This window comes from Theobroma cacao, chromosome 2, assembly GCF_000208745.1.
Source record: "Theobroma cacao cultivar B97-61/B2 chromosome 2, Criollo_cocoa_genome_V2, whole genome shotgun sequence".
In the NCBI taxonomy this organism is placed as follows: Eukaryota; Viridiplantae; Streptophyta; class Magnoliopsida; order Malvales; family Malvaceae; genus Theobroma; species Theobroma cacao.
In genome coordinates, this window is record NC_030851.1 from 40,646,863 (window position 1) to 40,673,895 (window position 27,033).

Sequence of the window (27,033 nt, forward strand, 5' to 3'; positions counted from 1 at the left end):
TGACTAATTTCATTGATGTATTCAGTTGATATTTGCGTGGAGGCTTCTCCTTTGTGCTTTTCACATACTTCATTGAGATAAAGGAGTGATTCAAAGACTAATACAGTCAGTTCAAGTCACGTTTACAAGTTAAATCGATTTGGAACATAATTTGGTTAGATTAAAAGAACCCAGATTTTCAAAAATAATCTAGAATGATAAATAAACTTTTTTCGTTCATTAAATGAGATCAATAAACTTAATTTGATTGTAACTCTTTAGTCAATGATAGATATGATCAATTGGATATAGACAAAGTATGTTCTTCTCATGACATCTTTGTTTGATTCTCTCGATCAGATTTACAACTTAATTAATCGTAATGTAAACATGTGATATTGTCAACTCGGACTGTGTATTCTTTCTATTGGACCATGGAGGAGGGATATTGGAGATGAAGGAAAGCGACTGCTTCGGTTTGAACCCAAGAATGAGCCCATCTCCCTTGATCCAAGCTACCCAATTGACTGATTGATGCCCACAAAGCAGTAATGAAAAGCCTGATCCATATCAACGGCACCCAACTAAACAATATATTTAGACAGATTAATTGAACTATACATAATATTTGATTCAATCTTGATATTAATATAATGTATTTGGTTTGGTTAGATTCGAGTTTTTTTGTCTTATTAAATAAAAGAATAAAATAAAAATCTAAATTCAAAAGTTTCAAAGAAAGATTTAATATGACACGTAATGCAATCAATCAATCGAAAGCTTTCGAAAAATACGTGGTAGAGATTGAAAACACGTTTCGAGATCAAATATGATATAAGAGAATTTCTGAAGCCTGGATTGATTAGGCTAAGCTTTTTCATTTTGAAAATGCATGTTGGTGTTGATGATAATGATGGAGGCGACATCCTAAAGGGCAGGGCAAGAATGATGGGCATCGGGCTCAGTTCTTTCAGTGAGGCACAGTTAATACCTAGAAACCCATATGGGATTGCTTACAAGCTAATCAAAGCAATATATCCTTGGTGACAAACATGATTAATTATCAGCTACCTGATATAATCAATCAACAATCATCCATCAACTGCAATTTTCTAGTATAAATGTTTCAATCCCCAGAAACCTAACTTTCTTAAAGTCATATCACACTCTTCTACTGGAGTACAGGTCATCCATCCAATGAATTGCTGTAATAATAGGAGTTTTCCAACTATATAAAATTGAAATCCGGTGGAAATTAGGTAGAAATTTGATGAAGAATAGTCAATAAGGCAGTGGGTGCCCAATTGTTTTTGTCTTTTATAAGGTTTATTTCGATTTTTTCGATATTCAAACTCGAAATCTTAAAATCAAAAAATTTGGGTTCTTATGAGTGGAATTTGATGTTCAATTGCAATAATATTCCAATGCCCATACCCCAAGTTCACTTTGTTCAAACCCTTAAGACAAATCAACAAAACCTTTTTTTGACCTAACCATTGCTAATATAGATGGAGACAAATGGGAAAATAGATGCTTCCAACTTGACCCAAGACAAAGTACGGAACCCAATTGTTGTGCTTTAGAAAAGATGCTCGAACGACATAACACTCTTTTCGTCTCTAAATATTTGTTTCTTTTTTTTCCGTCTCGTGAATGTTTTTTTAAAACATTGAACCAATAAAAAGAAAGTCAGCCCAAGGATCATTCAAGTTTAATTAAATTAATCTTAATGATGCCATACCCCATTAGCTGACCAACCATTTGAAGCCAAAATTGAGCATAATTTCTCCTTTGGGTTCTCATAAAAATCCAACAATTTCATGATTCCGATCAAAATAAAAGAATTGGGGAAAAAGAAAATTCAGTTTGAGATTTTTTCTTTATAATTTGAAGAAAAGATATTTGAATTCTATTTTTTAAATAAAAAATTATATATTAATTAATGAATCAAATAATCGATAATACTCGAATATAAATTTAATCTAAGATTTGGATTTGAGATTTAGAAAACTTATGACAACATTGACTTGCAAAAACCTCAAGCAATGTGCAGCAACTGACCAATCCCTACTTGCATGTACTGTAGACCCACGAAGGGGGCTGCTGTCGGACAATATCAAAATCAATTCCCAAACAAATAATTAAGCCTTCCCCACGTCCAAACTATTAAAAAGAAAAACATGTTCACGTCTCAATCAGATTCTTTGACAGGATCATGTGCAACAAGCATATTGTCGAAATTAAAATTTTTATTTAAAATTATTTTTAAATTTATCAATAATGTATAAAATAATAATCTCAAAGTTATCATCTGACTCGATTGTGTAAATATTTAATTAATTAATTGAGTTTTAGGGAAATTAAAAGCTAGGATCGAAATAGCAAGATTTGCCAATTTTTTTTATTAACAATATTTTTTGCTCATTTTAGGCTTCCATGTTCCAACTGATATTAATTTATTAAATTAATATGAATAATTTTTAAGTCAATAAAATCTCGAAATTATAAGTGACTTAAAATTTTATAGTGATGGATAATTCATTGTGTCTTGAATTACTCAATCCGATTAAATAAGATTAAAATATTTTATAATCGAATTTAAATAGAATATTTAAAGATTTATAAACATGATTAAGTATGGATAAGAGATAAAATCAAAAGGTCAAAAGTGGATCAAAAGAAAGGCAAAAAAGAGAGATACCGAATAAGTGGAAAGAGATGGTTTTCTTGTGAGTGACTTAGCACTTATCAAGTTGATAAATAGTTTCGCATAAAATCCAATTTTTGTTGTTTTTGATTTCGACTTGGATTGGATTAGACAGATATTATCAGAAAGCAACACTTAAAATTAAATACAAAATTAGAAGTCGAAAAACTGTAGGCATTGAGACAATGGATATGTTGTATGAGTACGTGTGAGGGACTTGGTGGGGGTGGGATATGAGAATTGCAATCCAGCTAGGCCTAAAAGGGAACCCCTAGTGAAGTAAGAAAACATCATTTTCAGCCTCTACTTGCAGAGATGCTTTGCTTGGCAAAAGGGAAAAGAAAAGAGAAAAGAGAAAGAAACAACAAAAGAAATTCACCTTTGGTCCCCTTAGTAGGATCTGGTACAATTTTAATGTATAGAACTTTAGGGACTTTAGACTCTGATGCTGCAACTGGTCTAAGTAGGAATGTTGAACAAGTCCAACTTTGCTACTTTACCCAAATTTAAAGAGAATAAGCAGCAAAAAGAACAGAATGAGAACCATTCAGTCTCCCATGGAATCAAAAGGATTATTAGGTACATGTAGATTTCAATCTCAACTAGAAAGATCCTCCCCCTTTTGAATATAATGGAATGGACCTGAGAATATATACCTGTAGTCTTCTGCTTATTCAGCAGGGAAATGGCAAACCACCAGGTCACCACCACCAAGGAGAAATAAGCATTAACAGGGAATCAACTAAGATGCAAATGACAATTTATTGAAAAATAAAACTTTCATTTACCAAAGATAGTAGCATCTTAAACATGTGAGGATGATCCAAAAAAACACAAAGACTATCAATCAAAATTTGTTCAACAGATCAAGCACTTTTTCCAGACAGCTGGATCCCTTGGAAGGCTCTGTAGCACAAGAAAACCCAAAGGATTTGTTTTTTTTCATTCCTCCTCCTCAGAAGAAGCTCATTCCTCTTTAAACACATCTCTCTGTCTCACTCTTTCAGCAAAAACAAATAAATTAAACTGACTCACAAAAAGCACTGCCCCAAGAACTCATCTTGGAGAGTCCCAGAGATCTCTCGCTTCTACTTTCAACATTAATTTAAAAAACTTAGATATCTCCAACTAATAAGGCTTATAATATTAAATATGTAGTTCTAATTCCTAACTGCAAAACTTATGGGCACGCAATGTTGAGGGGGGCTACTTCTTCGCCAAAAAGAAAGTCATCAGTGCTGAAATCACAATCTGGTAGCTCACTAGGCTCATCGCCTTCGATCCCACAAATACTGAGGTCTTCAATGCTGCAATATTCCTCCAGCATCATCCCAAAATCATTGACTAACAGATAATCAGCAGGCTCTACATCTAAGTTAAGCTCTTGTCCGACTGAACCAGACAGCAGAGGATCATCAATGAAACAGAAATCGGGTATCGGTAGATTGGCAAAGTTTACATCCAACCCTTCATTGTTTTCATCCTCGAAATCACCATTGTTGTTTGAGACTGAAACAGATGCAGAGGTATCCAGTTCGAGCACTGATGATGGCGAAGTATGCGACAAAAGGCTCTCGGACTCTTCAGAAGTAGACGGAACAGAGTTGCCGTTGTGAGAAGCAACAGCAGAACATGAAGCTTCATTGGTTTTATCAGATGAAGCAGAGGCGGCGGCAGCAGCAGCCAAAGCATCAAATTCGAGTTTTTTAGCATCATAAGCCTTGGCTGCTTCTTCAAGAGTATCATAAGTTCCCAACCAAATCCTGGTTTTCTTCAGAGGGTGCCTGATCTCAGCAGCCCATTTGCCCCATTTCCGTTGACGAACGCCAACAGGTTTTTTGGGTTTGGACAGTGGAGCTTTGCCTTCAAGGGTTTTACTCCAAACCCTCTTCTTGCGAGCAGGGGTTTTGGTGTTACTGTCTTGGGAAGAAGTCTCAGAGTCAAGAGGTTTTAACCGAGGAACAAGACCAAAAGCAGGAACTTTAATTTCACGAACAACACGCTTTCCCTTTTGAGCCTTTCTAGCAACACTTCCCTCAGATTCATCTTCACTTGAAGATGAATCTGTAGCATAAGGATCATGAAAGATAACACGAACTTTTCTAGTCATTTGAGTTTCTTCTTCAGTCAAGATTGGCTGGATTTTCTTGGTTTTTTTGCTGGATTTATTGAGATCCATGGATTGTTTTCGCGGCTCTGGCATTTTTGGCAGCAAAAACCGGTTAAATCTCACCTACAACCCCCCTCAAAATACCCGGAAAATTGTCAAAAAGTATGGAAAATAAAATCAAGAACACAAAAAGAGAGAACAAAATCTGGGACTATCAAAGCAGTATCAAGTATGAGCCCCTCTCAGAAACAAGAGCAGATAGAAAAATCTTTGCTTTATGTGAAAGCCCCCGAAACACACTACTCCAGAACAGGTCCTGCAAATAAAAACCAAAACGAGATCCATTTAATAAAACGAAGGCACCAAGATTCAGGGCAAAAACATAAGTGATACAAAGATTTAAAACATGGGTTTTTAATCTAAAAGGCAGGATTTACTTGATGACATACCTTTTTGGTCTCAAACGCATCGAAACAGTCGAGAACACGAGATTCAGTCTCTGCCTGTAGAAGCAGAGAATCATGCAAGAAACAGCCAACAAAGCAGTAGTAAACAAGAGAGAACAAACAGTAGTAGAAGATGAAAGCCAGAGCTGCAACTGAGCCCCAATCAAAGCCAAATCAAACTCAGCCGACATAAATCCACTAATCAGCCTCCCTCAACTCTTCGAAAGCGCAACACAGAAAGCCAGCAAAACCAGAGAACCACAGCAACACACTATCAGCAAAACCCCCACCCTCTCTGCCTTTCAGCCTTCAAAGAGAAAACCAAAACCAAAATATCGCCTTAGATACTGCTAGATAGAGCAGGTGAAAAGGAGAAGAAAAAAGAAAAAAAAAAGATTACAAATCTATGGCTCTGATTTCTCCCTCTATCTTCTATATCATGACAAAAATCAGCTAAAATAGTTATTATCGTCTTCCTTTGAACAGTAGTATGTAAGGTAGAAACCAGAGTGAAAAAGAGTGTTAAAACATACACAAATCTCTATGGAAGAAACATTATTAAAAAACCATCATAAATCAAATGTTTCTATTATTTATCGAAAACCCAAAAGTCCAATTCCATTCAAAAAAATCTAGAAATAAATTAAAAAAAATATTTTTACCTGTCGTTTCTTTCTCTTTCTCTCAGTAGTGGGTGTAGACTGACTCAGGATTTTCTTCTTCCTTTTATTCTATTCTTGACGTCTCTCTCTGCCCACTCCTAAGGCCATTCACCTTTTCCCAAGCAGTCAAAAAACCGGCATTGAGGAGAAATTTATTCATATAAATATAGTAAAATAATTTTAAAAAATATTATTTTTATTTATTTATGGAAATGAATATTTATTATGAGCTGTCATGCACATCCACCAACCATGCATGACCATACCATTACCAATCTTACCATGTCATGCATATCATGTTTAACTGCCCAGCCTTTTTTTAACTAAGACTCCACCTCACTCGCTATCGTGTTGTCCACTCTCGAATCCGACGGTCACCTTAGCTTTGGCTCCCCTTGGTAAGGACTGGTTCGTTGGCGTGTTGTTGCACGTGTGGAGTTAGAGATTGGGGATAGAGTGTCTGGCGTCTGCAGCTTTTATCCTGGTATAACGTAAGGCGCCGCGAGTCGGCGTCGTATAGGGAAGGGTTTCTCTTACAGCTGGATTCTCGTAGTCATTTGGGTCTAGGAGTTTCGTAAATTACGATGTCGCCATTACTAGCAGCGAGTCATTCGCTTTTAGATTTCTTGATTCCGTTTGTCTCTTCTTTTTATTAATTTTTAAGAAAATTTCGGTTTCTTTTACAATTAATAATTTGTAAATTCTATTGATAAAATTAATTTTGAATTATAAATATTTTAATAACTAAAATAAAATTTTAAAAAATCCAATTTATGTGAATCAAATCAATTTTGAAATATATTTATGCAAGATATTTTGGACATTTATTACTATGTTTGTTCAATTATGTTGCTTGTGCTTCACTTTATTAGTTTTTTAGAATGTTTTGCATAAGGCAATATTATTGCATTTTACTCAAAAAGGGAAGAAAATCTTTTTGGCTTGCAATTTAGTCCCTGGTGGTGTGATTAGGACAAAACACTTATAAAAATCTAGAACTATTTTCAATTTGTGCAAACTTCAAAATCAATATAGCTTGATTTAATAAAATTATCTTTTTTTCGGTCAATTTTATTTTTTGCAAACTCTTTTATTTTACAAAATTAAAATTATAATCAAACAAAACAACCTTTAACAATTAACACTTCACCATTACATATAAGACAATTTTTTATTAAATAGGAGTATTTTTATAATATTTATTCATGTCCGACTTATTATAACTACAAATAAAATAAAATCAATAAGCCTCATGCATTAGGGGTAATACATGCATGAAAATATATTTTTGAATAAAATTATCATTACATATGTGATAATATTACATCTTGATTTGTTAATTATTTTGATGTGATAAGAACGTTTATATAATTTTTTTAATAAAAACACTCGTTAAGGCCTACAATTGTAAAAATTTTATGAATGACAAACGATATTTAAAAGAACAATTAATCTAACACGTCACTTTTACATGTAAATTTTTATTATATTTAATTTATAATATAAAACAATAAATTTAAAAAAATCAAATTTAAGATTATAACATATTTTAGTTATTGCTTTTGAAAATTAGAAGCAATAATTAAATGAAAGGCTACCGTATCTGTTTGGCTGTTTTTTCCATAACTCCATGTTGTAGTAATCCAACACCCAAGAGTTAAGACAACCAACAGCCGAAAATTTTACATTAACTATGCAGTTATACCCAATTAGTACAGACACACTTAAATGGACAAACAAAATTTCTTTATAAGAATTTTGAAATGTCAATTAAACTTACTTATTTTATACTAAATTAACACTCAAATGTCAATTATAAGAATTTTAGATTTTATCTAAAATTTACTTATTTTATACTAAGAGCATTAAACTTTTTAAAAGTATCGTATTATCTTGAAATTTTATATAATTATAATAATTAATATTGTATGACATACAATATGTATTGCTTGATATGTTGGACGTCAACAAAAAACATGATAAATAATTATCGATTTAATAATTACAGTTATAATTTTTTTAAGAAAATATTAACTGAAATACTTTCGGTGTTAAATTTACAAGGCTGAGTTGTCAGTTGTTACATAATATAGAACGAGGGCTCAGAGCCACGTCAGCAATCTCAGGATGACAGCAACCACGCCCCCGTTCTTGAAAAAGGTGACGACAGAATTAAAAAAAAAACAAATAAAAAAAGCAAAAGGCCAAAAGAAAACATAGTAACTGCAGAACAAAGCACTTTCCGCGCAATTGCAGACAAACACTACAAATTGCATGGGAAGATGGGTTAGGTGGCCCCACTTAATAATCCTTATCATCCTCGGCAAACCCAACAGCTGGCAGACACTTGTCCCTCCTCAACACGTGTCGATCGATGCTTTGGGGTAAGACCGAAATAATAGGTGTTTTGGCGGGAAGGATAAGGCAGTGGGCTCCACGTCAGCTATTTTGGCGGGAAAAGGACGCTTCCCTCCCCCACCTCCCATCTCCTCGGTCCACTCATCTTCACTTGCGTACCCCACTCTGCCTGCTCCCCATAAACCCCACTTTTTTTCAAAGTCAAGATGCATGCATATGCATGCATGCCAATCCATCATCATGTAATGTTTGCGATGCTGTTAGCATCATCATCATCATAATCGTGATACATTAAATACTAAAGAGGGAGGTCACGTGACTTGTGTGGACAAATATCCAGTGGACAGAAAGGTAACATGCTTGCTACTGCTGCCAGCTGACTGGACTTTTCCTCTTTTCGCAAGTAGAGTGGGGGGGGGTAGGCGATGCGGTTGGCGCCGGTGTCGGACAAGATCTCAGTGTGTTTATTTATTTATTTGCTTTGCAATTAGTTGGCGACGTATCATCCGTTGGATTTCACTGCTGCTCCTTTCGATGCGAACATGACCACGTGCCTCGACTGCCCCCAGTTCAAAGCTCCCTCTCTTTCTGCTTTTGTTACTAAAGGTTGGTGGTACTGGTACTAGTACTAGAATTGTATTACACCTTTTAGTGACGAATATATATATATATATATATATATAGCTAGATTATGTGCAAGGAGTAAAGGCTAACTTAGACATATTTAACTTAATTTAGATTATTAGCATGTTTTTTTAAATAATTATAGGTATTAGATTTCTATTTGTAACTGATTTCGGGTTTCTTTAAAATATTTAATTTGATAAAAAATTTGCATATTCGAGTATTCAAAATTAACTTATGTCCGATTTATTATCATATGGTCGTAAATGCTCAAGTCAATTTTATGAATATTCATTAACTTTATATATATTTCTCACTTTTTTAATCAAATTTCAGTTTGTTAAATTGTATCAAATATAATCATTTTATGAATTATGTTTAATTAAATAATGAAATGATTATTCCGTAACTATTTAAACAATCATGTCAATTAAAAATGTTTGATCACTTAATTAGGACGAATTAAAGTTTTGGCGAAGATCTTTGAAATTTAATATAAATTGAAAGAAATTGGAATATAAATCCAACTTAGTTTGGAAGGTATTATTATATTAATATTGGAGACCTCAAATTTGCATTACTGCATTTTAAACTACATCAATGGAAGAGCCTCTAAGCATGGAATGAAGATTTAAACCTCAGTTTTTCTCGGTTTTTTTTGCTTGGTTGCATGGAAAAGGATGAACAGACTTTAAAGCTCATCTCCTCTCCATGAAGAAACCCCAATTAAGGAACAGGAAATCATCAACAATGAAAAGGGAAAAAACCAAAAAGTACCACCTAGTCTGGAGAAGATCTTGATCATCAACCTTATACCCCCATTTTCCAGGTTATGGCGAAGTTCTTTCCAACAGGTAAATCCAAACCTGCAACCTCTACCTTCAAAGTCGTCTTCTTGTCTTCTTCAAGGTCTTGCAGGTGCTTCTGTTCCAGTGAGCTGAGCTCTACATTGGAAGTACCGGGGGCAACTGGACTTCCATTGATTTCGAGAGCAGATGTGTTTACACTTCCTCCAAATCCCAACACGGTAATCTTCTCAATTTTCCAGCCCTTCTCTAAAGCAAATTTGCCCTCCTGAACTTCTGACCAGACCTTCACGGTACCCTGGTTCATGGTTGCGTATAATTCGACATACGTTGAATACCCGTTTCCGAGTTTCATTTCTGGAAGTTCATCGTTGTCGAGATAAATGGTTCCTTTGGCTTGTCCTTCGGTCGCCCCCGCAGGGAAGGTCACTATGAGACTGAATGGCGTCATTCTAGCTTCCTTAGAGATCATCCCACCTTGCTGCATTGGTAATATGGTATTCTGATACAAATGTACATTAACCTCATTCAAAGGTGCATCGAGGGTAAAGTACTGTCCCTTTGACACAATGGTTTGTGTCATATCAAACATACCGTACCAAGAACCTGGGGGGAAGAGTGCTTTAACCTCTGTTTTGCCCTGCTCAAGCACTGGAGACACCATGAGACTGTTTCCTAGCAAGAATTGGGTGCTCAGCCCGTAGCACTCTTTGTAAGTAGGGAACGAGAAGAAAAGGGGCCTGGCTATTGGTGCTCCACTTATATGAGCCTCATAGGTCAGCGTGTAGAGGTAAGGGAGAAGTTTATACCTCATACCTAGAGCATTTCGAGCAGATTTGGCTACAGTGTCCCATTGATACAGCTCCTGTCTCGGGGAGTAGTAATTTGCATGATCTCTAGAGAAGGGGTAAAAAGCACCAACTTCGATCCAACGGTTACACAGCTCTTCTGTTGGAGCAGGATAGAACCCACATATATCTGAACCAACCATTGGAACCCCAAATATACCAAAATTCAGCATAGTAGATATTGAATACTTCAAATCTTCCCAAGTGCCCTTGTTATCACCTGTCCAGTGCGCAGCATACTTTCCTGAACCAACATATGTAGAGCGTGACAATATAAACGGTCGTTTGCCCTCAAGCCCTTGGAGAGCCTTGTGAGTTGCAATGGATTGAGAAAAGCCATAAAGACTATGAGCATCATATTCTAAAACACCATTGTAGTGAACTGCACTAGTGGCAATAGTTTTGAACCCTATTGGCACCTGCAACCCTGAAGCATTTATCTTGTATGGTGGATCATCCCATCTTGTATTTGTTATGTTCTTGCAGTCCAAGCAACAGATCCAACCAGGTCCAGTCCCACTGGGACACTGCTTGCCCTTTGGAATTTCACACTTCCCACTACAGAAATTTGAAGCTTCATTCATGTCAATCCAGAGCCCATCAACAGGGACAAGTTCATGAAAGCGTCTAATTTCATCGCCCCACCATGCAACTGTTTTAGGGTTGAGGAAGTCCGGGAAATTAACAGCCCCAGGCCAAACCTGGGCCAAGTAAGGCTCACCCTCATACTTTATAAAAACATCATTGGTAATGCCTCTTTGATAAACACCATAACTAGAATTAACAGCAATTCCAGGATCAATAATGACAATGTATTTCATGCCTATGTTATGTATTTTTTCAAGGAATGCCAGAAGCTTTGGACGAGGGTAGTTGTTGGGGTTGAGGGTGAAGTCCTTATGGCCATCCATATGATCATCGTCATTCCAGATCACATCAAGCGGGATCTTAGCCTTCTTGTAGTTCTCAACAACATCTTCAACTACAGAGAGGTTATGGTATCCCCATCGACATTGGTGAAACCCTGTACATCAAATACATACAAACAAAATTATGAATATATTTTATTCATCTCGACTAAAACTAAAAAAAGGCCTTCAAGCACCTCCTGTTTAATTATCAGAATTAGCAACAGTACAGTAGGAGAAGAAAATACTTGAGGAGTTAGTTGAATTATCTCTAAAGTGACGGTACAAGCATCAATTAACATGAAAATGAAAATCTAATGACCGAATATATTTGTTGTTCTCTTGTCTCTTTAACTTAGTCCCATTTTCACAAAATGAAGAAACAAGTTCATATCATGTGTTGGGGTAATAATTTGCAGCAAAAGATTGTAATGGCATGAGGATTCAGGAAATTTCTAACGACATCTAAGCGACACGACTGCAAAGGATTTTCCGTAACTCAAGTACAGATGTTACCATTTTACCTATAATTCATGACAAGCAGTGGCAACTCCACATGCTAGTGCCAACATACGAACACATTAATCAATTTTATCTTGTGATATTTATCACTTGCAAGCTGTGTGATAGTACATGAGAAAGCAACTGTCACTAACAAGCCTCAGAGTCACATGAGAGTCTTACTCTTTAGTATTCACACATGGTGCCTTTGCTAAGGTAAAAGGAGCAGAAGTAGTAGTTTTTTACTTTGATCATGCATCTACCAACACAAAAGGTGCTATAATATGAAGGCAGCACATACTAGTTCACTTTAGTTACCCCACATGCTAAGTACTCTAAACAGAGCTTTGGACCATGTGTCATAAACAAATGCTTGAGGGTGCACACATCTAAGGTTAGAATCAAGTTAGGGCCTACTAAGCAATTATCACAACATTGTGATAACGATGTGAGAGTGGCCATCCCATTTCCACCTCATGTAGGGAAGATGATATTTAGGAGGAGACAGGTCAAGACTGAGAAAGGGAGTGTCTTCATGGGGATTCAACAAGTTGCCTTCTACTAATTGGATTAGCAGGTCAAAGATATTCCGTTTCTAGAATGAAATATCTAACAGGAAAATAAAATGAGTACAGTGAACTTAATGGCATGATGTTATCGCCTATGACCTAAAAACGCCAAAAGTCATTTTATCATCAATCAAAGAAAAAAGATTTTGTAGATCTAAAAGGTTGCTTCTGGAGAATTAATATGCCAAGACATAGATAGATGGAGCTTTAAACAAAGACAATAAAGTAAAACAGATATGGGACCAATCCACCTACCCATATTAAAATGGGAACAAAATATCTCCATCCTAATCACGCAAACAGCTGATTAAGAGATCATTATCAGTAATCTACATTTGCCAACAAGACATAAATCGGACGGCACTATATCCCCTAGATCTTACCCATCCCTATATGTCATACACCGGCAGATTGCCTATTATGATACGAAATTATGCAGCATAAGGTTTTATAATGCAACATCTATCATCAAAATCTAACCTTTTGCTTTTCAATAAAGAATAAAGGATATAGTCATATCACCAAATATTTTATTAGTCAATTCCATTGGTTTTAGCTTCAGTCCTTTGCCTATTTAGTCTTTGTAAAAAGAACAGATTCGAGATCGCCATAGTGACATAGGACTGCAAGTGGCACCTAATTCCATCAATTTCCTTAGGATCACATTTAGTAGCAAGTTAAACCCAACACAAAACCCAAAGTGAAGAACATAAAATAAACACTAAAACAAAATGCAGAAACATGAACCACAATGCCAGAAAACAGACTTGAGAAAGTGGAAGGCATACCTAGAGACCAGTAAGGCATGGGAGCAGGCCTGCCGATGAAAGAGGTGTACTGATCAACAACGCCAAGGGGAGTGGGTCCAGCAAAGAAGTAAAAGTCGAAAACACCACCAATAACCTTGTAAGTCAATGAAGTCCCTGTGTAAAACACATCCATGCCATTGCTGTTCAGCAAGAGAACAGCATGTGCAAAAGGCTCACCACCCACATTCCTCAAGTCCATGACAACAGGGTGGGACCCGTACAAATCAGTGTTCAGATTGATAGCCGACACATCGGTTGTGTACAATGTGTAAGGGTCATTTGGATACAGCTTGATTCCATGAGGTTGAGTGTTCTCCCCAAGTCCATACAGTGAAGCATCTTTGGGCAACTGAGTTGAAATCTCCAAGTACTGGTCTTTGAACACCAATTCTCCAAATGAGGCTGATCCACCTGAGCTGGAGTTGAAAAGGGTCTGCCCATTTGATTTCCTTTTCACTGCAAAGCTAAAAGGGTCAGCTGTGTAGCAGAATATGAGCTCGGACCCCGACAGCTCTGAGACTGTTATAGGGTTCTTTCTTGATCTCCCAATCGTTTGTTTCGATGAAGGTGGTTGCTCTCTTGGTAAAAGATTGTATGGAACTTCCCATCTCTGCTTCTCTGCATCTGTTATGTATACCCTCAAACGATCTTGAGTCTCATGCCTGTAAAAGAACCCCCAAAAAAAAACAAATTTTGATTAAGAAACAGTTGGTTTTAACAGTGAGAAACATAAAGAGGAATGTACACGCAAAACAGGCAAACATTAACAATGACTACTGATTTCAACTCACTTGACATAGAGCTGTAAGAGAGGAATATCAGGGCCATAAATTTTGTTCTTTTGCTTGACCTGAAGGTGACCCAGAAAGCCACCATCAGGGGTCTCTTCAATGGCGATCAAACGGTAGCCTTTGCCAATCTTAGTAGGCGTGGAAGACGAAGAAGAGTACCCTCCAGAGAAACATGATATCAAAACGAGAAGAACATAGAGGGAACTCAAAGAAAGCAATGAACTTGGAGAGGACATTGCTTACAGGAAGCGGGAGAGGAGCAGAGTGAATTGAGTTTCGGAACAGCAAAGAGTGTTAAAAAGGACTCAAGTCATTGGATGCGGCATGAGAGAGGGTGGTCTTAGACACGTGATGATGATGGTCTGTGGGCCCAAAGTCCCCCGTTCCCGTTTGATAATCTTTTTTCATACATAGAGTGGTCCTACTTCCATACTGGCTTCCATTCACAGAATATCTTTGGGTGTATCTTTCCCTGTATGCAATGGTACCACCCCAAGAAATGACTTTTTGCAAGATTATCAGCTCTCGGTAAGTATCAGATAAAGGTAGAAAATTTATGATAGAAGTTGGATGAGGTAGAATCCAATGCAAATCCAATCCATAAACAGATGGAATCCTAGCTTGTTCAGTTCAGATTCAGTTTCCATAAAAAAAACATGAGTGACCAAAAATTTTATAGGAAAGATCTCAAGACTTAAAAACCCATGATTCTCGGGGCTTCAAGGCTTAACTCCCCACCCCCAAGTTCCAGCAAATACAAAGAAAGTTTTAAGGTCGTTTTTTTTACTGCCTTTTCCATGGCAAAAGAAAAGGGGGAAGCAGCACTTTTCAGCCTATTTTCTTTAGCTTTCTCAAGTAAAAAAAAAAAGTGAATGAACAGTTGTATACCAGTTGTGACAACACTTTAAAAGGTGATTATGCCCTAACAAACCAATGTTAACAGAGGTTTAAACAGGTAACTTAGTTTATAGATATAGTAAAATTAAATTAAATAATTATCCATGCATTGATATATATATATATTGAAAAATATCCATGAAAATTTAAATTAATAAGTAAGACTAACGAGTAATCTTATTAATGATTTTAGCTTTATGAGTATATTCAAATGATTATGGAATAAGAATAAGATCAAGTACGAGTAGTCGGTATGACGGTTGTTTATTTACATCTTCGACAACATAAATATTTATTAATATGCTACATGTAGCATATTTTTAGGATGATTATGATGTCAAAATGTCATTTAAAATTTTAACATTTATCATAAATTTTCTTTTTTTTTATCATTTTTCTATGTTTATCTATATATTTTTATCTATCCATATATCTTTCGGTATTCGTACCCATATCTAATTTCTTGTATGGGAAGTTCTTCAATAAGATTAGATGATGAACAAAATTATAAGTGAGAAATCAAGAGTTGCAGATTTGAAATCCCTATTCTCTTGCCAACAAGATCATTTCAGAATAATATTAGGAGGATTTTACGATTAATTAATATATATATTTCAGAATAATATTCGGTGGCAATAATTATTAAAATATTCGATAATTTGACTATCTATTTGTCCGATCACGCACTATCAATAAATAATTTTTTTCTATTAATTAAGGTATGGCTGAATCAGGGGAACAAGGATGCAAGAGTTTTGTCTTGAAGAAACCTTGGAAAAGATCAAACAATGGCGGTGGTCCCAAATTTTCCAAATAAAAATTGATTGAAATTGTTCTTTAATTATTCATGGGCATAGAAAAATTAATACTAGTTTGCATCTATTTCCCTTGATGGAAAAAAAGGACAGAAGACGGAGGAGAGAAAGAATTCCGAAACGTGATTGTGTCTGATCATACCGAAGTCTCGTGACCCTCCATTAATAATTAATGTCATTTTCTTCCTCTAAGTTAGTCTATATACATACACACACATATATATATATATATATATTTAATTGATAAAAAAATATATATAATTTATTTTGTCTTTGACCCCATATTTTTCGATTTTAACTTCATACATATTTCCTCCGTTTTTTTTTAATTTTCATGAAAATTAAAAAGGGATAAAAATAATAATAACAGTATTGTTATTTTGTTGCTTAAGCAAGATTGAAATTATTGGTAATTATTAGTTAATATCGTAAGATATTGGTTAATGGATTACGTTAAACAATTCTAGATTAGAATTTCAATAAATAATAATTTGTGTTACTTATTAATTAGAATCATAAATTACATATTTTAACATTTGAGCTCAAGGAAAGAGCCAATGCTCCCATTGAAATATGTAGGTTGTCCCAAGCAAACTAATTGAGATTAGAATCTCAATAAATGGTAATTGCTTTGTATTAATCTCGATTATTATTTTGAAACAACTCGAGTTGATTCTAAACTCTAAACTCTAACTGTTGAAAAATCTAAAATATATAACATATTTCATATATATCCAAAACTCTTGTACACGACGTCGGTTCTTGATAAATTAATTAATACTAATCAGATGGAATAATTCAAGATTTGATTCATTATTATTTTATTTAAGTTGATCCAATTATGTACCAAGATTATATTATGCTTATAAAGCGTTATTCCCACATATATATGCTTGTAAATTTTAATATATGTCATGTCAGCGAGAATCAAGCATACAATGCAAAGCATAGGATATTAGCTTAATTGAAATTAACTAAGATGCTTGAACGTGGCGACAAATATCTTCTTTGGATTATGGGCTGTTAATCCTGCATTTAACGAGCAAAACTGTCTTTTGAAGCGATTATCCGTACAAATAAAAATTATATTAACCTAAACTAATAAAGTTTATAGCAAGACACGAATTATAGGGAATAGTGTCTGACAAAATGAATATTTAAATTCTATTATATTTTAAATATAAAAACAAATTAATTAAATTATTCGATCATACGTATAACATAACGGTTTTTTTTTTTCTGGGTTGTTCAAGTGAACAATTTCACGTATAACATAACGGTTATATAACGGTTTATGAAGTTTAAACCGTATTGAACGTGTATCAAATCTTCGTGAACATAAACATAGACGTAACGGCTCTGATCAGTAGCTTGTTGTAAGGGCTATGTATGCCAATGTATTCGCAAGAGGTTCAGGTATGATGTGATGTTTTTTTTAATCAAAACGCAAATCACGCTGTGTGGACCGCGCCTTAAGGATTGGGATACGAGACCGTCTGACTATCGGAGGCCAGATCTTCTTTACAAGACTAATGCTATAAGTTTGGAATCATCTCCAGCCCAGACCATGGTTATGGGTCTTGTAATATTCACCAGTCCACACTGGTCAAGATCCAGCCACATCGCCCGACTGCTTCAGGTCTCTTCCACGTTAGATTAGTAAACATTACCTTAGATCGAACAGATAATCTGTTCTCAACTAATTTAATATGGAATTAGGGCAAGTGTTATTCCCTATTTAGTTAACCCTTTTGTTATATACTCATTATGTGAAATTCACAATTTAAAAAAAAAAATGTAAAATTCACAACTTGATAAATCAATTATCAAAATACGTAAAAATATAAAAAATATATAAATATAAAATTCATGTCACGTGATAAGTTTTGCATGATATTAAAATGATGATATAAAAAAATTAAGTAAAAAATATTCTGAATATGTTAATATAATATGATCAATCTAAGTTAAGTGTTCATATATGTATATATAATTCCTAATAATTAGTAAGCAAGATTAATATGAAGAAATTGAAGAAACCAATTGCTATATATAGCAAGTTGACGTTGTTAGTGCATGGTTTTGTCAGTTTGTGGAGAGGCAAACAGAGCGTATGTATACGTGCTAGCTCTGACTTCAATTAATTCTTCTATACAACTCGATCAAATACAGCTTTCTGCATACGATCTCTCCACTCCACAGATGGCTAGAAGATATCTTTCTTGTTCTATGCAATGGAAATTGAATGGATGTCGGTGATCCAAGCCGTTTGCCTTGGTTTCCTTTCAAATCTCGTTTAGACACTATCATTTATGCCTTTGCCTCTCTTTCTCGGCAATGATCATGCCATATCCCCTCCTCTTTCCTGTCGCTGTGAAGTGGCAAAATCAACGTTTTATCTTAGGTAAACTCATGCGTATTTTGTCATTCATGCTGGTTGTTGGATGGTGGAAAATGGGTAGGGAATGGACCATATTTCAGACCAGAATCAGCCCAAGATTACGTTTTGGGGGGCGCCGCAACTGTGGCCACATTTCAACAGCACCACCGCAGCTAGAAGTGCTAAACTGGGCGACCTGACAAGGGAATTGGCCCGTTTAGTGTTGTCAGGATTCATCAGAACAGGGCACCTCGATCTTCATCTCCATCAAAATGATCCCCCCTGCTGACCGAAAGGGCATGGGTGAAAGCAACAGTGGGCCACGAATTGGTTCCATTGCGACCCTCAGCATTTACTTTTTTGCCAACAGAAATAAAACTTGGACATGGGTTTTTGGTCCCATTCGGATCAATCACTCTTGTATGTGCTCATAGGGTCCCATAGTTTGAAAAGTAATGACAATCCCTCCCCTCCCAATCTCCATTAACGGAAGGAAAACATAGAGTAATGGGTTCATTGGGCTTGCCTATCACTAACAAGTAGTTGAATATGAAGCCTGAAGTTCATCCCTTGAGCCTGCCGACGATGGTATTTTGTCAATGAATTTGATAGTAATACTTAGCGCGGATTTAACATCTAATTGTTAAAGGAACGTGTCACACATCATAGACAGAATGTCTTCTCGTATTGAGCAAAGGATTGGACAAAATATCAAAGGATCTTTGATGAATTTCACTTTATTCGCATGACTCGATGAAACATCACAATAGGGTAAATCCCAACAAAGCACCATATATGCTTTGATGGATACTACTCCTTTATTTCGGTAGACATGGAATGGCCCCGAAGAAAAGGTTACTTGTTCCTTTCCTATTAAATGGAAATAATTAAGGAGGGTTCAAATCAATTTTTAAGTTTGAAAAACATACATTTATATTGAGTCGATTATATTATGCTCATGATAACATAATCGGTAAGATTTAACCAACTTTAACAAAATTCGTTTTACTCAAACAACTTAGTCAGAAGTGACAAACACACAAACATAAATAAAATATTATCATGATTTTTTTTTGTTTAATAAACAATATAATATATGTTATTCTTGATTTTTTCTTTTTGTCTTGTTTTGTAGAAAGAAAAATACAACGAAAGCATCTAACTTGTTCAATTTCTTGAATTTGAAGTTGTGCAGTTAATATTAATGCCAATAAGATATAGTAATATTTTAAAATTCAAAATCAATTGTTGTCCGTTGAATTAAAATGAATTATTGATTGACTCAACTTTTTATATTATTATTTTCTTTTCCAGTGCTCTAACTAAATAAATTCATGCCAATGTACTTTTAATATTGCTTGCTATCCTTAATTGCTTAAAATTACAAATATGGTGAGTATTAATCAATTCCAATCATATAAATATATAGAAATCAATAGAATATAATTCTTTTGATATGATAATTCCATTTCGGTTTTAATAAATTATTTGATTCAATTTATTTAGTTATTAATTTGAATTTTGATATCTAAAATTCACAACTGAATCGCCGGAAAAATCGATTATTAATGATATATTTGTAAAAAAAATTATCGATTATTATTAATGTTATAACATTTTAATTAATGTAAATTTCGTAATTTTAAGATCCGTTGGATCAAATCGATCGAATGCTCTAGTCAGCGAAACGGGCCCCTTCAACCATCACCGCCCACTCCACAAAGTCACATCACAGCTATCAACATGTCGCCACACTCCTGTCGTCATCTACCGTTTAACATGACGTCACTTCGACCGCCGTACATAATAGCTTCGAACTCCCTTCAATTCTACACCTTGTGTCCCCGAAAATATTCATCACCCCCACTCAAATCCCGCCATGTCATCAAAATGCAACTCCCGGCTTGTCACTTTAACATCCGCTCTGCCCTTCTATATAAGTCATATTACTAGTGCCAACCGAATGTTTGCCTTCTGTTTTTTTTTTCTATGACAAAACTGAAAAGTCGAGAAGAGGACGACGGTGACAGGTGTCAGACGGGGAAGGAGATGGAGGGGGAGAAGCGAAAGTCGGAGTTCAACGATGCCGTTTTGAAAGCGTCTCAGAAGAGGGCGAGATGGGATGAAAACGGAGAGGAGGAGACGACGACGGTGACGGACGAGGAGGTGGAGGAATTCTTCGCGATCCTCAAGCGTATACACGTGGCGGTAAATTATTTCAAGAAGGTTAACGGCGACGTGCGCAGCTTGACGGAGCTGGAAAAGGCGGAGTCGCTGAATTGGGGGCGGAACGCTGAAGTTGACGGCGGTGAAAAGGAGGAGAATGTGGGCTTGGACTTGAATGCAGATCCGGGTACAGGTTCAGACCCGTTTTAATTAGTCATTTCCTTATGATAATGGTTGTTATGTCCGGATCTACGATGAAGGATGGATCTTATCTCGGTCCTTCTAATTTTTAATGCTATTTAATAATAAATTTATGCAGAAATTATTGTATAGCCTTTTTTGCTATTTTTTACCTTTCTTTTAAACTCATTTAATACATATTGATCTCCCTTCCAACTGCTTCATTGTTTCATTCTAAATATTTGTTTTTCATACTCTAAATATTTATTCATTTTTAACTTTTTAAAAGATTGAAAATAAAAAAAGTTCAGTTTGATTTATTTTTATGTTAAAAAAATTATACTATAAAAAATTAAAAGAATTAAATGTTTATAATTAGAGAAAAAATATTTTGAGATATTTTTTAAAAAAATGAATAAAAAATAGACAGCGAATTTTTTTTATCAAAAAATAAATTTCTTTATTAATGAGTCATTGAGCTATATGATGTTTACAAACAATGAAATGAAATAAAGCTCAATAAAAGTAGTGGTTGCACCCCTAACTACAACTGTGGCTTATACTTGTAGTATAGAAAAAGAAAATAAAATGAAATTATTACATTAATGGAGTAAAGTCTACTAGACAGTCTCCATGAGAAATTTAATTCCTTCAATAAAAGAACAAGGAAATGCACGTGACTTCCTAGGTCGTATTAATTCTATTCAAGTCGTTAGACCACTGCATGCTTGCCACCTTGGGTACGAGTTTAAGATCTTGATCATGATTTTTTATCAGAAGACATATCAACGTATTCCAATTGTCGTTTTTAACATGTTTTCGACGAGGAAGATGCTTGGCTTACCTCATTAGTAACCCTAATTTTGTTTTCTAATTGAAAGTGAAATATTTTTCGAGAAAAAGAAATTCTTTAGTTTCAAAGTTTTGATTTTAAAGATAAAAGAGTCATAAATAAAATTAAGGATGTGATTTTTAATTTGTGGTGAGGTCTCTCGAAATTTTTTCTCGAGTACTTGAAGATAAAATAAAATTGCTCGAAACCGTTTTTTCCAAGTGCTTTGACAAAATTAAGTTAATTTTTAAAAATGACAAATTAATAAAATTAAAATTGATATGTGGTTTATATCAATTCAATACTTTTAGGTGGGTGATTTAATTTTATCGAGAAAAACGAGATAAAAGTATTGAAAGAATTTTACCTAAGTTTTGTTCTACAGCTCATAGTGTTAAACTGTGCACTGCCCGGCCATTACAGTGATTCGTGCCGATTATTACGATTGCAAAAGAAAGGAAGATGTTATTTTTCAAACAACGAATTTAATTTATGTAGAAAGTAAACAGCTCCACGTATTGAATGACAATGGCGCCAACTAGATGACCTTCTTCAATGGCTTTAGTTGACTGACTTAATTTCAACAACATAAGAATTCTGAGGCTATCTTATGGAACATTGCTTGTAGTGTATATAGTTCTTTCATATATCATTAGTAAAGTATACAAGAAAAATAATATACATATATATGTAAAGAATTACATGTCAAATATTTTTTTTTGGGTATTCACTTAAGAATATCTTTTCCAAAATTGGCATATGCTGCTTAAAATGACGTGCACACGATATTCTTTAGTAAAAGACTATAGAATAGTTTTCTCTGTGCTGACTACAGGGTTCTGCAATTACATGCCAAATATTAAGCGACAATTATATTTTGCTTACATGAAATTTTATTTTTTTATTGCATTAGCATCATATTTCTTGACGAAGTAAGACGGTGTGAGGTATATTTAGTGGTAGCATAAACTGAATGTAAGTGTTTGTTTTGATTATCGTATTCGGTTTAAAATTCTTGCATTTTGTTCTATCTTTATAATCGATTAATATTCTGTATTATATCGATATATTAGTATAATATTATTTATTTGATATTAAAAAAATGCTTCTTTGTTTGAGAAAAAAATAATAGCAATGTTTTAAAAAATAAAATAAAGGAAAGAATTAGTGGCACATTGACCAAAAGACGGGGCAAGAATTTTGTGGTTAGTCTATTCAAAAACCAAATTAATATTAGAAGAATGGGATTCCCACAGCGGCTGCTCCACGTTTCTAATGTCATCCGTCGTCGTTCTGATGACGCAAGCTCATTACAACACCCCATCCGTCACGTCCCAGGAAGAAATTGCTCTATAAATATAATGCAGAAGCTGGATTACTTAATTCTCATCATCGTCCACCATACGTCGACGGTTTTTTTTTCATGGAATCGCAGAAGAGGAAGCTGGGGGATGACGGCGAGGCGGAGGGAAAGAGAGCCGAGGAAGGGGAGGCGAAGGTGACGGAGGAGGCGGAGGTGGAGGAATTCTTCGCAATTCTGAAAAGAATACACGTGGCGGTTAAGTATTTCGAGAAGGCTAACGGCGGGGGACGTACGTTGAGGGGTGAAGGTGAATGGAGGCCGAGTTTTCTGTTGGAGGATTTCGGGGAAGATCACGACGTTAAGAATGAAGGAAAGCGGGAGGATTCGGAAGAGGATTCGGGTTTGGATCTTAATTTGGAGCCTGCTTCCTAAGCTTCTTAATTAACCTGCCACTGATTGGTCTGTCCTTTTTATCTTCTTTGCTTTTAAAGAAGAAAAATTTGTAATTGTAATCTTTGAAACCATAACATGCAAAATAATTATTTTAACCCTTTTTTTCATTTGTCCTTTGCTTTTTAAGAAGAAAATTTTAATTGAAATGGGCTTTGATGCAATTAATTATTATAGATAACAATGTTTAATAAAATTATTAAAAGTATATAAAAATCATTATTGATTAAAAAATAATATTATTAACAATTAACGAAATTTCTTTTATTTTAAAAAATCGATTAAATACTCAAACATTTTTTGATTCAATAATTAAACTGATTAAAATCGAAATAGAAAAAAAAAACATGATGCATGAATCATACTAGGTAGGAAATCAGGGAAGGGTTCCTCATTACTCTTTAACAAACATCATTCAACCCGAGCAACTGGAGTAATCTCGGGATTCGATCCTCATGCAACTTTCAAAGTTTTTTTTTTTTCCTTTTCTCGAGGTTATAGATTTATTTTACCGACTTTCCTTATTTACATAATCAAAACTTTGAAGAAAAATGTTAATGTCGAGTTTCGAATAAGTAGAGATGGAAAAGTTTATATGTGACCTAAATAAATTCCTTTTACAACGCATGAGTCAATATTTTGTAAAAAATTAAAAAAAAAATTATCTTATATAATTTTGAATTGTCAAATTATTCACAAATAGAATCAAATGATAAATAAATATAAGCACTTGAGCATTTAATTTTTTGATTAATGCATGATATCTTAGTCTAAATAGTAAAATTTGAATCCTCCTTTTTACAATTACAAAATTAAATAAATATAAATTAAAATTGTTAAATATTTAAATTATGAATCACTTTAATCATTTTATTTAAAAGCAAGATGGAATATGCTTGAATTCCTTTGAGCAAAAGTGGTTCGCCCCTTTGGTTTTAGCCATACTTGGGAAAGGGAAAGCAAATGGGCATATAGTCCACTAGGATTGCTTCGGCCCAAATTTTCCTTTTTCTAACTTTTCTCCTGTTGTATTTTTGAGCCGTCCCGTGAAAATTTGTGTGAGTAAAAGAATTTTTTTTTTTTGTGTTTTTAACTTTATTAATATTTATCGTCATGTGTATTGTCAATTTTATTTATTTATTTTTAAATAATAATTATATATTAAATACAAATATTTTTAAATAATAACATTAATCATCTCTGAATAAAAGACGATTCATGTTTTAATTGTACAAAATTGAAATTTTATAATATTAATCAGTAAATTATTTAAAACTATTAGAATTAAGAAAAACATCTTTCTAATGAAAGCCATACTTATGATAAAATTATACTTTTAATGGAAATCATTTGATGCAATTAGAATTTTATATTTATTTACAAATTGGATAAATTTTGTTAATACTGATAATAAAAAATATTTAAAATTATAATTAGACATATAAATAAAGAAATATAACCATTTTCGCCAATGAAATTTTTTTTTTAAGTTCCTACTTTTTCTATATTACAAATTGTAAATAAATTAATTAATATTGATATAGGTGAGGTCTAAAAGAAGCATCTAAAGCTAGAGGATAATGCATAATAAATCCAATTATAGATACATGTACTCATTAATTAAAACAATTAGTTGATATAAGAGTATACCGCAAAACAAAATAACAAAGTGCTGTATTTGTGGACAAAAACCAAATCATTTAGATAAAAACAAACTAAGCTAAAAGATCCCTATGTCAATATGGATAGAAACAAATAAAGTTGGAAAGGCTTGTTTTTATACAAATAATTATGTAACACAATAATGAAAAGCTTATTATGCCCAGACAAAATCCTCAATTGAAAAACATATTAACAAAAATTTGAATTCAATTCCAATTTATTTACGATACAAGTACAGGATTAGACATATTGTTAAATATTTTATCGAGTTATCTTATCTAAGTTTGAATTGAGGATAATACTTTATTGATTTAAGTGTATTTGACTTTATCTGATATTTTCTTTTTAAATTATTCCTTTAGAATATAATTGCATTAGAATATCATATGCAGAGAAAATACTGAGTAGGTGGAGTGATTCCTCGAATATTTTTCTTATGAATATTAATTTGCAACTTTCGTATGAATAAGAAATTACCACAACTTCTCGAGCGAAAACCCTAACCAATGAGACGAATCCGCCCGCCGACAAATACCCTAGTTTGTCCCGTTGAAAAAGCATGAATCATGAACCATGTTGATTAGTTCTAATCAAATATTCCAATTTGTCCCCACGAGAAGAAGAAGAAAAAATAAATAAAACCAATAAACAACCTTAGCAGTGATTGATTCCAAATTTTCTAGAACTATTTCCAAATCATGTTGTCTCCTCGGGCAGCCGTAAGCAAAAGATCAAACTAAGAAATTTGCAAATTGCTAAACAAATTTGACATTTAGTCACTAAACTTTTGACTAAGCCCCATATGACATAACCCTTTCCCACACTATTAAATAATAACAATAATAATAAACTAATAGTAAAAACAAACGGTAATAGATAACCGGATTGCGCCGTAGAAAATATACTATTCTCGACGAAATTAATTCCGTTAAGAAACCTAAGTAAGGTTTCCCATAGCAAACATATTTTTAAAGAGTTAAATTAAAGAATTAAACTTTTACCGACAAAGTTGAAGTTGAAGTCACAGCTAATTTCAGCTTTGGGTTAGGACAAATCTATAAGCTGTCTTAACTTTTGTCTATTATAAAAGTTGGGATGGAGCATGCGGTGGAGGGCTAAAGAGATTTGATGCTTTGGTGGTGGCAGGCATACTCCTCTTTTTCTATTCCAAAGCAAGTGGGTAGTGGTAGCCATCGTAATGGAGTTGATTGAGGGGTTAGGCCATCTGCCTCTTTTCACATTTATTTTCTTTTCGTTCTTTTAGTGGTGCATAGGTTTCACATTTTATTTTTATTTTTATTTTGTCACAACCGGCTTTGACGAAGACATTAGTCTTTTTCACACGTTTCTTACGAAAAAAAGATGAGGGGGAAAGGGAGAGAAATTAGCCCAAGTTGTCATTTGATATTATTTAATTATTGTTTCGAGTTTGTATCTAATAGTATTTATGAATTAAAAAAAAAATTCATGTGATATTATTTAAAAATAAGGATACAAATTATTTTAAGATAAAATATTTAAAAAATTATTTAAATATTTTAAATTTTTTAAATAAATTTTTATATTTTTATTTTGAATCAAATAAATTTTTATTCAAAATATCATTTGTTATTTTACATTCACATGATGATATTGACATGACACAAAAAAATGAAAAGTATAACATGATCATATTATTGTGTTAAATTAGTATATCACGTCATTATTAATTACGTTATGCCAACGTATTGTAACAATATCATATGATATACAATGACGTGTTACTTCATTAAATGAGATTAATAATGATTATTAATTTGGAACTTATGTGACATAGTGCCATTTTTTTCTAACATATGGAAAATGATGATATTCGATTTAAAATATGCAAAAAAAAAAAATCAAATATGATGGAGAAAAGTAGTTTGGTACTAAAAAGTCTAAAAGGAAATTTCTCAACAATCTGAAATACCTATTGGCCAGCTACTTGAAAATCATTGGGTCAAGGCCATTAGCCATCTAAAGCAAAAAAGAGAAGACTATGGGCGAAGATGGGTGGAAATTGCTTTCCGATTTGGAAATTTCCTGGATTCAAAAATCGTGAAACGGCAAAACAATTCATGGGTCCACTCCAATACCTTATCTTAGGAACTTGTTTTTCCAAGTTGGATTGTGATTCCGAATTCCTTGAAAGCTAAGCATATCATGAAGAAAATGTGGATTGAATGGACCTTTTTGCTAGTCAATCTTC

At 33.9% G+C, this 27,033-nt stretch overlaps 4 protein-coding genes across 6 annotated transcripts; 2 read left to right on the forward strand and 2 right to left on the reverse strand.

Moving 5' to 3' along the window:
* On the reverse strand, positions 3,447-6,034 carry LOC18610492 (ethylene-responsive transcription factor ERF118). Of its 3 annotated transcripts, none has more exons than XM_007046179.2 (3): positions 5,905-6,034; positions 5,246-5,549; positions 3,447-5,112 (listed from the first exon to the last, which is right to left on the reverse strand). In XM_007046179.2, the coding sequence occupies exon 3, from the start codon at positions 4,887-4,889 to the stop codon at positions 3,867-3,869; it is 1,023 nt and encodes a 340-aa protein (XP_007046241.2). In that variant the 5' UTR covers positions 4,890-5,112; positions 5,246-5,549; positions 5,905-6,034; the 3' UTR covers positions 3,447-3,866. The 3 variants fall into 3 exon arrangements, with proteins under 3 accessions (XP_007046241.2, XP_007046242.2, XP_017971858.1); XM_007046180.2 differs by lacking the exon at positions 5,905-6,034 and adding an exon at positions 5,643-5,801; XM_018116369.1 differs by lacking the exon at positions 5,905-6,034 and having other exon boundaries at positions 5,246-5,636.
* Positions 9,403-14,408, reverse strand: LOC18610494 (alpha-xylosidase 1). Its single transcript, XM_007046182.2, has 3 exons — positions 14,119-14,408; positions 13,307-13,989; positions 9,403-11,564 (listed from the first exon to the last, which is right to left on the reverse strand). Exons 1-3 carry the CDS (start codon positions 14,352-14,354, stop codon positions 9,697-9,699), a joined length of 2,787 nt encoding a protein of 928 aa, XP_007046244.2. The 5' UTR covers positions 14,355-14,408; the 3' UTR covers positions 9,403-9,696.
* On the forward strand, positions 20,168-20,728 carry LOC18610495 (protein NIM1-INTERACTING 2). The gene has a single exon (XM_007046183.2). It carries the CDS (start codon positions 20,200-20,202, stop codon positions 20,584-20,586), a length of 387 nt encoding a protein of 128 aa, XP_007046245.2. The 5' UTR covers positions 20,168-20,199; the 3' UTR covers positions 20,587-20,728.
* On the forward strand, positions 22,812-23,123 carry LOC18610496 (protein NIM1-INTERACTING 2). Its single transcript, XM_007046184.2, has one exon. It carries the CDS (start codon positions 22,812-22,814, stop codon positions 23,121-23,123), a length of 312 nt encoding a protein of 103 aa, XP_007046246.2.